Source organism: Oryctolagus cuniculus, chromosome 3 (genome assembly GCF_051225735.1).
Source record: "Oryctolagus cuniculus isolate XC-2025 breed Fujian yellow rabbit chromosome 3, ASM5122573v1, whole genome shotgun sequence".
NCBI lineage: Eukaryota > Metazoa > Chordata > Mammalia > Lagomorpha > Leporidae > Oryctolagus > Oryctolagus cuniculus.
Genome location: NC_142869.1, coordinates 5,998,295 through 6,010,712, shown reverse-complemented (window position 1 = coordinate 6,010,712; position 12,418 = coordinate 5,998,295). Strand labels below are relative to the sequence as shown.

The 12,418-nt window shown below is 43.3% G+C and overlaps 1 protein-coding gene across 33 annotated transcripts in view; it reads right to left on the bottom strand.

Moving 5' to 3' along the window:
* Window positions 1–12,418, bottom strand: part of USP40 (ubiquitin specific peptidase 40) — a 105,798-nt gene that overhangs the window by 80,894 nt on the left and 12,486 nt on the right. For 27 of the 33 annotated variants that reach the window (XR_016231356.1, XR_011387049.2, XR_016231360.1 and 24 more), the window contains 3 exons: window positions 10,284–10,430; window positions 4,332–4,475; window positions 558–686 (listed from right to left, as the gene is read on the bottom strand). Coding sequence is in view for 16 of the 33 variants with exons in the window: in XM_089328888.1 (XP_089185014.1) it covers window positions 558–686; window positions 4,332–4,475; window positions 10,284–10,430 (420 nt within the window). In the remaining 17 variants the exon portion in view is untranslated. The remainder of the gene's footprint in view (window positions 1–557; window positions 687–4,331; window positions 4,476–10,283; window positions 10,431–12,418) is intronic. The other 6 variants (XR_016231354.1, XR_016231365.1, XR_016231355.1 and 3 more) reach the window with 1 other exon arrangement.

Genomic DNA, 12,418 nt, shown 5'->3' with positions numbered 1-12,418 from the left:
TAAAAGTCCCTGATTTTGAGCTATGATTATGGAACAGAATATCCTTGTTCTAGAACGGCGGGGGGTGGGGGGGCACTGGTTCTGCCAAGAACCATTTTGATATTTATAACATTTGTAGGCCACACAACATTATCGACTTAAAAATTAGTCTGCTATAGATTTAGTGAACTTTGAGTCCTGCTTGTGGTTGCCAAATGATGCTGTAGGCCTTCTATGGCCTGTGGACCAGACATTCCCTACTGCTGTTCTAGAAGATAAACACTAAAGTATTTAGGGGTAAGGAGGAATGTGATGTCTTCAACTTAATTTCAAATGATTCAGCTCTAATAAGGATGTTAACAATGTGTGCATATACACAAATGTGACAAAATGTCAATAGAGGATCGAAGTAACGGGTACACAGGTGCATCTGCACTGCACTGGTAATTGTGTGAGATTACTTAGAAACAAAAGCAAGGGACGTATCTGTATTTCAGTGCCTATCAAAGTTTCCTGTAGAGTGATTATGTATAAGGGCAAAAAAATCAAGATATTTCTAAATGAGCACCTATACTTACCTGAAATTGCCAGTTTCCCAAATGATCAATATCTTTAATATATACGTGATAATGTCCTCCATAGCAGCCACCTTTGTGTATAATAACTGAGAAGAGGTCATATATATATTCTAAGTCATCCAACTCACTCTAAAAAAAAAAAAAAGATGTTGAAAGAGTTTATATAAATTTCACCTATTATTATTTAATGCTAAATAAGAATGATTTTAAAGGCTGGCACTGTGGTGTAGCACAGTAAGCCACTGTCTGCAGTGCCGACATCCCACATGAGCACCAGTTCAAGTCCTGGCTGCTCTACTTCCGATCCAGCTCCCTGCTAATGGCCTGGGAAAGCAGTGGAGGATGGCCCAAGTCCTTGAGTCCCTGAGCCCATGGGGGAGACCTGGATGAAGCTTCTGGTTCCTGGTTTCAGCCTGGCCCAGCCCCAGGTGGCTGTGGCCGTTTGGGGAGTAAATCAGTGGATGGAAGATCTAGCTCTTTCAAATAAATAAATAAATAAATAAATCTTAAAAGGAAAAAAATCTAAGAGAAACTTTCAAAATTCATTCAAAAAGGGATAATTTTAAATAACTGGTTTTAAATGTAAATAGTCCTAAGTTTTCTATTAATTAACTGATTTAATACCAATGACATTACACCAATCAAACTCTTCCTATGAGTTAAACAAACACATATATCTGAGAAAAATGTTATTTTTATGCACTCTGGCTAAGATCTATAAGCCAAAGTAACAACAGGTTAGCCTATCAGTGAGTTGATGTAGAGATTTGTAGCAAGAGAAACCCACCTCTATATTCTACCTATTATGCTGCTTTATATATGCTCTCTTTACCTACTAAAATTGTCCTACATTCCTACCAAGTTGTTGTATGTCTCAAAAGTCAAAACCAGATGAACTATCTACCTCCCATCTTGATACTTCAGCCCTCGTATAGAATAGGAACTTAGCAATTATGAATTCCAGCTAGCCTTGTTTAGAGGCAGTTCAGTAGAACCAAGGGAATTCTTTCTTGCTTTATTAATTCCATGGTCAACCTTTTCTGAAATTAATGTTTTCTAAACAAAAGATTTACTTATTTGAAAGAGCAACACACAGAGGGAGAGACAGAGAGATCTTTCATATGCTGGTTCACTCCTCAAATAGCTGTCAACAGCCTAGGCTGGGTTAGGCTGAAGCCAGGAGCTCAGAACTCCATCTGGTTCTCCCATGTGGATGGTAGGGGTCCAAGCACTTGGGCCATCTTCCACTGTTTTCCCAGGCACATCAGCAGGGAGTTGGATCAGAAGCAGAGCACCCAGGACTCAAACCAGTGCTCTGATATGGGATGCAGGCATCATAAGCAATGGCTTAACTAGTTGTGCCACAATGCCAGCTCCAAACTTCACACACCTTATATTCACAAGTGACTAAGATGAACTTCTACACTAGCAACTAAAACCAAACCAAAACACCAAAAACCAAAAAAAGCTACTTCAGATTAAGAGATGCTTCATTTACTTAGGGGCTGGTACTGTGGTCCAGCAGGTTAAGCCACTGCCTAGGATGCCAGCATCCCATATGGGTGCCAGTTCCTAGCACCAGCTGCTCCCTGTTGATGTATCTGGGAAAGAAGTGGAAAACAGCCCAGGTGCTTGGGCCCCAGCCACCCATGTAGGAGACCTGGATGGAGGTCCAGGTTCTTGCCTTTGGTCTGGCTGTTGCGGCCATTTTGGAGTAAACCAGTGAACCAGCGGATAGAAGATCTCTCTCCCTCTAACTCTTCCTTTCAAACTTAAAAAAAAAAAAAAAAAGGCTTATTTAGATCTCTAAGAAGACTTACGTTTTCAGTTTTCAGTTCTTTTTTTTTTCCTTTTTTTTTTCTTTTCTTCTTTTCTTTTTTTTTTTTTTGACAGGCAGAGTGGACAGTGAGAGAGACAGAGAAAAAGGTCTTCCTTTTCAGTTGGTTCACCCCCCAATGGCCGCTGCGGCCAGCGCACTGTGCTGATCTGAAGCCAGGAGCCAGGTGCTTCTCCTGGTCTTCCATGTGGGTGCAGGGCCCAAGCACTTGGGCCATCCTCCACTGCACTCCTGGGCCACAGCAGATAGCTGGACTGGAAGAGGAGCAACCGAGACAGAACTGGCACCCCAACTGGGACAAGAACCCGGTGTGCCGGCGCCGCAGGCAGAGGATTAGTCTATTGAGCTGTGGTGCCAGCCATTTTCAGTTCTTTTTTTTTTCTTTTTTTGACAGGCAGAGTGGACAGTGAGAGAGAGAAAGAGAGAGAAAGGTCTTCCTTTGCCGTTGGTTCACCCTCCAATGGCCGCCGCTGCAGCCGGCGCACCGCGCTGATCCGATGGCAGGAGCCAGGAGCCAGGTGCTTTTCCTGGTCTCCCATGGGGTGCAGGGCCCAAGCACCTGGGCCATCCTCCACTGCACTCCCTGGCCATAGCAGAGAGCTGGCCTGGAAGAGGGGCAACCGGGACAGAATCCGGCGCCCCGACCGGGACTAGAACCCGGTGTGCCGGCGCCGCAAGGTGGAGGATTAGCCTATTGAGCCACGGCGCCGGCTCCATTTTCAGTTCTTAAAAAGATGGATTTATTTATTTGAAAGGCAGAGGGACAGAGAGACAGGGATGATGGGAGAGATCTATCCTCAGGTTCACTCCCTAAATAACCACAACTGCCAGGGCTGGGCTAGGCGAAAGCCAGGAGCCTGGAACTCCATCTGTGTCTCCCATGTGGTAGCAGGGTCCCAAGCACTTGGGTTATCTTGTGCTGCCTTCCCAGGCACATTAGCAGGGAGCTGGATTAGAAACAGGGCTCAAACTAGCAGTCCAATATGGAACGCCAGTGTTACAGGTGCAACTTAGCCTGCTGCACCACAACACTGGCCCGTTTTCAAATATGAGAGGTATGAACTACAAGATACAAGCTTCCTTTTGGCTCTGATGTATAAATTCAGTCAGTGTTCATCAGTACTAGAATACATTTAATAATATACTTAATATCAAATATTAAAATACACATTTGAGTACATGCCACTTATTTGGTTCAGGTAAAAGATGAGCAATATACAAGAAGATTTAAAGTGACATATTTTTCATTAATATGGAAATCTAAAAGTAAAACCAATGTGGATTTCCTAGATAAATGCTCAAATTTCTTACTTATTTTAGTTTTATCAAAGTATGTTAAAATCATGTGACAAACTACCTTTTATAAAAGGAGGAACAAGTATATTTACTATCCCTGGTAAGGATTCCAAATGCCAGATTAACAAAGTGTCACCTGCCTAGTGAGTTTCTATATGTATAATTCATTATTATATCTAAAGTAAACAATCTAGAGAGCAAAGTATCCATTAATGGTAATTTTTCTAAGTACAGAGTCATTTCTAATTTTGTTCTTAAATTTGTACTTAAGAGATATTCCAAAACAGCTTATTAAAGAGAACTGAGAACAAATCAGTATTCTGAAAATTCAAAAGTTTGGTAACTAATCGGTGACTCTAAGATAGGAGACATGGCAGTTGGGATGTCTGAAGACATTTTTGGTTGCCACAAGGCATGGAAGGGAAGTATGGGGACTCCACTGTCTACTAACAGATGTAGGCCAGGGAAGCTGACTAATATCCTGCAATCTATAAGACAGTCTCCCACAACAAAGATTTAATTCAAAATGCTAATAGTAACAAGGCTGAGATTCTGCAATTAATCACCTGAAAATGAGATGAATACAAGATTCAATCTTGGTGGGGGGAAAACAAAGAATTTAAAAGCAAAATAGTTCAAACCTGTTCACAAAATGGCTTGAGATTGATCCGTAGAGGAAACGTGTAAGGGCTAGTTTCTTTGTAGCGTTCACACTTCACAAAATCAAAATTGAATCTTAGTAATGAAACAGTAAGAAAGGGAGGCAGCTTACGCAATTTGGCTGACTGTAAAAAGAAAAGTTTACAAAGTTTGTTCAAAGCAGAACTCTAGGAAAGGATTACATAATGGTTCCTAAGTCATGAAAAGACCACCTATGACACAGTTTTAAGAGAAATAGGTCCTAAGTCGCATAACTCATCACCACGGATTCAACATAACTTTGATATAAACCCATCCATATTATGGACTAACAGTGCATCATTCATTTATGCTTACAGCTTAAAATTCACAGCTAGTTTTGTTTAATGTTGATCTCCTAAAATGCTATCTAACGAGTATGTTATAAACGGGTGCTCCATCTCCAGCTGCATATTTCCTGCCCAGGTCCTGGTGTTTCACCTTCCTCCTTCATGTCTTCACTTTATCTAGCACACACACTGTTCTCTATACTAGAACTAGAGCTCCTAACCTGGGATGTAAGAACCAGTTTCAAAGAATCTGAATCCATGAAATGGTATAAAAATTATGTGTTGGGGCCAGCGCTGTGGTATAGTGGGGAAAGCCGCTGCCTGCAGTGCCAGTATCCTACGTGGGCACTGGTTCAAGTCCCGGCTGCTCCACTTCTGATCTAGCTCTCTGCTATGGCCTGGGAAAGCAGAAGATGGCACAAGTCCCTGAGACCCTACACCTGCGTAGGAAGACCCAGAGGAAGCTCCTGGCTCCGGATTGGCACAGCTCTGGCCACTGAGGCCAACTGGGGAGTGAACCAGCAGATGGAAGACCTCTTACTCTCTGCCCCTCCTTCTCTGTGTAATTCTTTCAAATAAATAAATCTTTTTAAAAAACTTATGTGCTTAAGTATTTTGAGGGAGAAGATCTGTACCTTTCATCAGACTCTCAAAGGACTCTAATTCCCTAAGGTTAACAACTGCTGATCTGCTGATTGAAATTGTTATAGTCATTGCTCTCAGATTCAAAAGCAGGTCTGTTTTTAATTTCCTGCTGTAAAACAAAACACTACATAAAGCTTTTTTTTTTTAAGATTTATTTGACAGGCAAAGCAAGAGAGAGAGAGAGAGAGAGAGAGAGAGAGAGAGATCTTCCATTCTCTGGTTCACTTCCCAAATGCTTTTAACAGCTGGGGTTGGGCCAGGATGAAAACAGGAGACAGGAATTCTTTTTTTATTTTTTGACAGGCAGAATGGACAGTGAGAGAGAGAGACAGAGAGAAAGGTCTTCCTTTGCCGTTGGTTCACCCTCCAATGGCCGCCACGGCTGGCGCGCTGAGGCCGGCGCACCGCGCTGATCCGATGGCAGGAGCCAGGAGCCAGGTGCTTCTCCTGGTCTCCCATGGGGTGCAGGGCCCACTGCACTTCCCTGGCCACTGCAGAGAGCTGGCCTGGAAGAGGGGCAACCGGGACAGAACCCGGTGTGCCGGCGCCGCAAGGTGGAGGATTAGCCTACTGAGCCTCGGCGCCAGCCAGGAGACAGGAATTCCATCTGGGTCTCCCACATGGGTGGCAGGGACCCAAGACCTTGGGCCATCATCTGTTGCCTCACAGGCTTATTAGAAGGAAGCTGACCAGAAGTGGAGGCAGGAACTGATCCCAGGCACTCAAGAATGGAATGCGGGCATCCCAAACAGGAGGCTTAACCCGCTGTGCCACGCCTGTCCCTACTGAGCTGCGTTTTACTTAAAGGTCATCTGTCGCTCCCCCACTCGCGGAGGAACGACACGGGACGCTGTTTTCTTTCCCCGGTCCTTCCCGGATTTGCTGCTGCTTCTCCGCCTCCGCGGAGGAGCGGCACCAACGAGCTCTCCGACGGACTCTCTCAGGGGGCCCCCCCGCACGTTTTCTCTCTCCCCCTTTTATAGTCCTCTCCCACCAATCCGTGCTCTGCCGGCGTTCTCTCTCCACGCGCTGAGCACGCTGTTCTCCTCCAATCAGAAACTGGATCAGGAATCAGCTAATTGACGAAGCAGCTGTGTAAGATTTGGTTACTCCCTCTCAGCGCCATATGGTGGGAGATCAGACGCATAGAGTTAGCTTCAGTCCACAGTCTCAGTACTTATTTGTCTCCCGGGCGCCCCGCCTTGTTGCAGGAGACGGACCCTGCTCCCCACAGTCATCATTTGTCCCCAAACCTCCTGGATTAATGGTCCGTGAGGGGAGCAAAATTCTCCCTTATGTAAAAAATTATCCACAATTATGACTAACATTGTTAAAATATATATATTTTTAAAGATTTATTTATTTGAAAGAGTTACAGAGAGAGAAGGAAAAGCAGAAAGACAGCGAGTGAGCAAGACTGATCTTCATTCACTGGTTCACTCCCCAAATGGCCTCAACAGCTAGAGCTGGGCCAGGCCAAAGCCAGGAGCCAGGAGTGTCCTACAGGTCTCCCACACAGGTGCAGGGATCCAAGCACTTGGGCCATCTTCCACTGCTTTCCCAGGCCACAGCAGAGAGCTGGATCAGAAGTGGAGCAGCTGGGACTCAAACCCACGCACATATGGGATGCTGGAACTGCAGGCAGGGGCTTTACCCACTACACCACAGCGCCAGCCCCAATGACCATCTTTTACAAAACAAAACCAAAAAAATAACAATTCTAGTGGGTCAAAGTCAAATGAAAAATATTGATAACACAAAATGGTAGATTTTTCGAACAATTCTAAAGACGAATCTTAAAAAAAAAAAAGAGTAACTCAATTCTGCATTTATTTAGGCAACACAGCCAAAAACTTGGAATGTACCAGATCTAATGCAACTACACCAGAACAGAATTTGGAAAGTATCAAGACGAAAAATCCCCACTGAAAAACAATTACTAAATGACACAAAAGGTACATAAAAGAATCCTGTTTAGCTAAAGGGTCTTATTAGCAAGGCTGTTTTAATAACGTGCAAATTAAGTGCAACTAAAAGCTAAGAATCTGCAAGTGTCCTTCTGAGACTTCCAAACTCTGAGGCTTATAGTTATGTATTTAACTGTATAGTTTCAACACCAAAGTGAAATACAAAATAAATGGGCAAATGATAAATCTGTCTTTGGATTTCATAAAGTGGCGAAGATTGGATAGAGCCACAAGTGGGCTTCAGAAAGTTTGTGGAAAAATGGAATTAAAGACAATGCAAGGGCCATGTTGTGGCACAGCAGGTAAGGCTGCTGCCTGCAACACTAGCATCACAGATGGGCACGGGACAGATTCCCAGCCATGATCCAGCTCCCTGCTATGGCCTGGGAAAGCAGCGGAGGATGGCCCAAGTGCTTGGGATCCTGCACCCATGTGGGAGACCTGGAAGAAGCTCCTGGATCCTGGCTCCAGTCTGGACCAGCCTTGGCTGTTGTGGCCATCTGGGGAGTGAACCAGCAAATGGAAGACCTTTCTTGTTCTCCCTCTCTTGCTAACTCTTTCAAATCAATCAATCATTTTTTTTAAAAAAATGCAATTTTCCCCAAACTTTTTGAAGCCCCTTTATATGTTAAATTAAAATTCACTCAAGTTTTTTTAATGTAAAACTTTTTTGAGATAGAGATGATAGACAAGAGAGAGAAGGAGGAAGAGAGCCCATGCACTCTCATCTGCTGATTTGCTTTCCAAATCCCTACAGTAACCTGGCCTGTTTGGAGGCCAGGAATCAGTACAGGCAGGAACCTAATCACCTTAGCCATCATGGCTGCCTCCTACGGTCTGCATTAGCAGGAAGCTGGAGTCAGGGGCCAGAGTTTGGTATAGAACCAGGCATTCTGATATGGAATTTTTTTATTATTATTTATTTGAAAGGCAGAGTTACAGAGGCACAAGCAAAGAAAGAAAGGGATGTTTGGAGAGGGGCAGGGGGACAGGAGGAGCGGCAGGGGAAGAGGGGGGAGAGGGGAGAGAGGAGGAAGGGAGAGGGAGGAGAGGGGGAAGGGAGTAGAAAGGAGAGGGAAAGAGGGAAGAGATCCTTCATCCACTGGTTCACTCCCCACATGGCCGCAACAGCTGGAGCTGCGGCGATCTGAAGCCAGGAGCCAGGTGCCTCCTCCAGGTCTCCCATGCAGGTGCAGGGGCCCCGCAAGCCCTGTTCCACTGCTTTCCCAGGCCACAGCAGAGAGCTGGATCAGAAGTAGAGCAGCCAGGACTGGAACCGGTGCCCACATGGGATGCTTGTACTGCAGGCCTTATCCACTATGCCACAGCAACACCCCCTAAGGATGCTGGTGTTTTAAAAGCTATGCCAAACATGAGCCCCCAGCCCAGTTTTAATCCTATTGTGAAAACTATAGACACAGGGTTTATAGTTTCCATTGTACTTTCATCTATAATCTTCAGATCAGAATCAGCATGTTATCTAAATCAATGCTCATCATAGCTAAAAATAAAAACTGACATGGAGCAGCAGCACAGATTTGTCTTTTGTGGTAGCGAGTTAAGACGAGGCCCAACACCCACTCACTGAACTGAGCTCAGGCTGATGTTTCTGAGCAGGTCAGGGCACAGGCAACACCACAGGCACAGACGGCCGCAGGGATAACAGGTACAAGGAGCCGCTACGGGCACTCAGGAGCTCTGTCTCTCAAAAATCAACCACAGCAGTTATAGTTACAGGCATGGCTACATGAATCAATGTGATGGATAAACCTGACAGGGGGCCAGTGTTGTGGCATAGCGGGTAAAGCTACAGCCTCAATGCCAGCAACACAAGCAGGTGCCAGTTTGTGTCCTGGCTGCTCTACTTCCCATCCAGCTCCCTGCTAATGGCCTGGGAAAAGCAGAGGAAGATGGCCCAAGTGCTTGGGCCCCTTCCTCACACATGGGAGATCTGGAAGAAGCTCCAGGCTCTGGCCTGGTCCAGCCTCAGCGACTGCAGCAATCTGGGGAATGAATCAGTGGATGGAAGACGGATCTCTCTTTCAAATGAACAATCTTTTAAAAATAAATAAATTTGACAAGTAGAATTCTATGCTTAATGATTTATTTTTCTCAGCTGTAAACATTGCTAAAGGAATCAGTGCTAAATCTTGTCTTCCTTTCATCTTAGACAAGAGGGCTTCGAAGTTCACACGGAGACTGACTGAGAAGATTATGTGAGTTCCTCACAAACCCCCTGAAGACTCCCTCTACTTTGCCTGTACAGAAAGAACACCAGAAGTACTTGTGGAAGCCCCTAGTTAGCAAGTTAAGGATCTCACCGGCAGGAGAGGACGGGCAGATTCATACGCAGCATTCACATGTTAAGATGAGGAAAGCAGTGAACAAGGCCCTCTGTTTTCATGGTAGTAAACAAGGAAAGGAAAGCTCAACAAGCTTCCTGCCTGGCAGGAATAGAGACACACTGTCTTCTTCACAGCTGGTATTGCAAAGAGCAGGGATATGGGGAAATTATCCAAAAAGGTACCCTTGGCAAACACTGAGCTACAAATACATTTTTCCTGGGCAAGAGAGAAGTAAGTTCAAAGAACTGTTGGGTTGAAAGCTTTTAAAGAAAGAAGCAATCTTGGGCCAGCGCCGTGGTTCACTTGGTTCATCCTCTGCCTGCGGCACCGGCATCCCAAATAGGCACCGGGTTCTAGTCCCGGTTGCTCCTCTTCCAGTCCAGCTCTCTGCTGCGGCCCCGGAAGGCAGTGGAGGATGGCCCAAGTGCTTGGGGAGTGAACCAACGGAAGGAAGACCTTTCTCTCTGTCTCTTTCTCTATCTATAACTCTACCTGTCAAAAAAAAAAAAAAAAAAAAAAAAAAAAGCAATCACAGTACAGATAATAACGTAAATGTTTTTCAACCCTTAGGGTTAAGAGCTTCAAGAATATCCCCAGACTTCAACCCTGCCCCTGAGTACTGAGGACCGAGCAGGCACCCTGGGAGAAGGCAGGTTACTGATCTTTACCTTTGTTGCTTTAACCAGTTTGTCACAAGTTTCACAGTAGTACAAGTTGTCACAGTCAAACACTTCCTCTTCTACATACATGTTCCAGAGTGCATCTTCCAAACCAGACACATTTTTGACTGCTACTGTTAGGTCTAAGAAGTCTTCCTGAAATATACATGAATATAAAATTGAAAAGACAACTTCAGAGATTTACAGACACATCACCGATTCGTACATACATGGGGAACGGATACATTTTTCTAAAACACTGTACACATGAAAGTAGATTTTCTGATTAGATACTGTGAATTCACAACACTAAACTATATTTCCAAATCAAACTATAATTTTACTTATATAACAGGAAAAGCTTATAAGGAAGAAGTTTATGAGTATTCTGCAAATATAGTAAAACTTGTTTCATCAGGAAATTAACCATAATAAAGTGCGTATCTGAATTTAGGTGTACATATTGGGACATTCCAGGTTTATTAGTACAGATTCATCTCTAGGCTAGAATATAATAGCAAAAGCAGGGCTGAATTTTCTAATGTAAACTCTATTTCTTCATTTTCTTTTGCCAAGGTTGGTTTAAGATCTATTGAGGAAGTTAAGAGAAAAAAATTATATTGAACCAGGATTAAAAAAAGGAATATATTTTGTAAAAAGGTAATTTATCAAGTCTACTATAACTACATTTGAGTTATAATTCTAGTGATAAATGCCGTTACAATTAGGCAAGTTTAAATCTGCATGTGTGTAACAGCATTATTTTAAGGAGTTAGGAAGACTGGAAAATAATATGCACTAGTTAGTTCATGGCAGAAATCTTAAATAATGAAAGTAACGTTTATATACTGTTTATAGCCGGCGCCTTGGCTCACTAGACTAATCCTCCGCCTGCAGCGCCGGCACCCCGGGGTTCTAGTTCCGGTTGGGGCACCAGATTCTGTCCCGGTTGTTTCTCTTCCCGTCCAGCTCTCTGCTGTGGCCCAGGAGTGCAGTGGAGGATGGCCCAAGTGCTTGGGCCCTGCACCCCCATGGGAGACCAGGAGAAGCACCTGGCTCCTGCCATCGGATCAGCATGCTGCCCCGGCCGCAGCGAGCCGGCCGGGGTGGCCATTGGTGGGTGAACCAACGGCAAAAGGAAGATCTTTCTCTCTGTCTCTCTCTCACTGTCCACTCTACCTGTCAAAAAAAATATATATATATGTATATATATATTCCTTATAATATATGTGTAAAGTTAATATCTATAATTTATAATGTGCTTTACAATCACTGTATTTGGGAATTGTTAATTATTACAATAGCTAACCCAATCATACAGTAATTCAAAGACACGTACTACAGCTTAGTCTCTAATGAGGCTGCTAAGACAGCTTCTATCAGCACAGACAATAGAGCCCAGATGCATTATTTTAATCTCCAACTTTGTTTCAAAAAAAAAAAAATACGTACATCTCCAAAAGAGCAATAAATGCATTAATAAAATGGCATTTAATCTTTCACTTATATAGTCAGATACAGAAACTTTCTACAAATCTTGCTGTAACAAAAGGAGATTTTCATTAAAAGGTTCAGTAATGAAACCAATGGGCTATGTAAGATTTGTAGAGCAAACAGATTATATTTACATGACCAAGTTTCCAATTTCTAATTCCAATCAGATTAAATGGAACCCTGGTTACAAAGAATCAAAGGCTACACTAATTAAAACAGATTGTAATAGCTTTATATAGAACATAGCTCACATACAATATATAGCACACAAATGAACTTTCTGAAGGATATTAATAACTGAATTCAATAATTAAAGATGTTTATCAATTTAAATATTCTCCACTGTTTTCTATTTTTATTACTTTCCTAATTAATTAATCTTTGTTACAACATTTCAGTCATGATAATATTAGTTTCTCTCATAAGGTCACAGTATTCAATCCATAAACATTCCTCAAATCTGTTTTCCAAATATTAGTATACTGGATAGAAGACTGTTTCAAGATGTCCGCTTCTTTCAATTTTCTGGAGAAACGTGGTTATAAACCACTGATTTAGGCAGAGTGTAAAACAAAGCAAAACCCCAGCAAATTGTTTCTAGTAATAAACATTTCAGTGTTCATGTGTAATACACCGTGGATTTAATCACA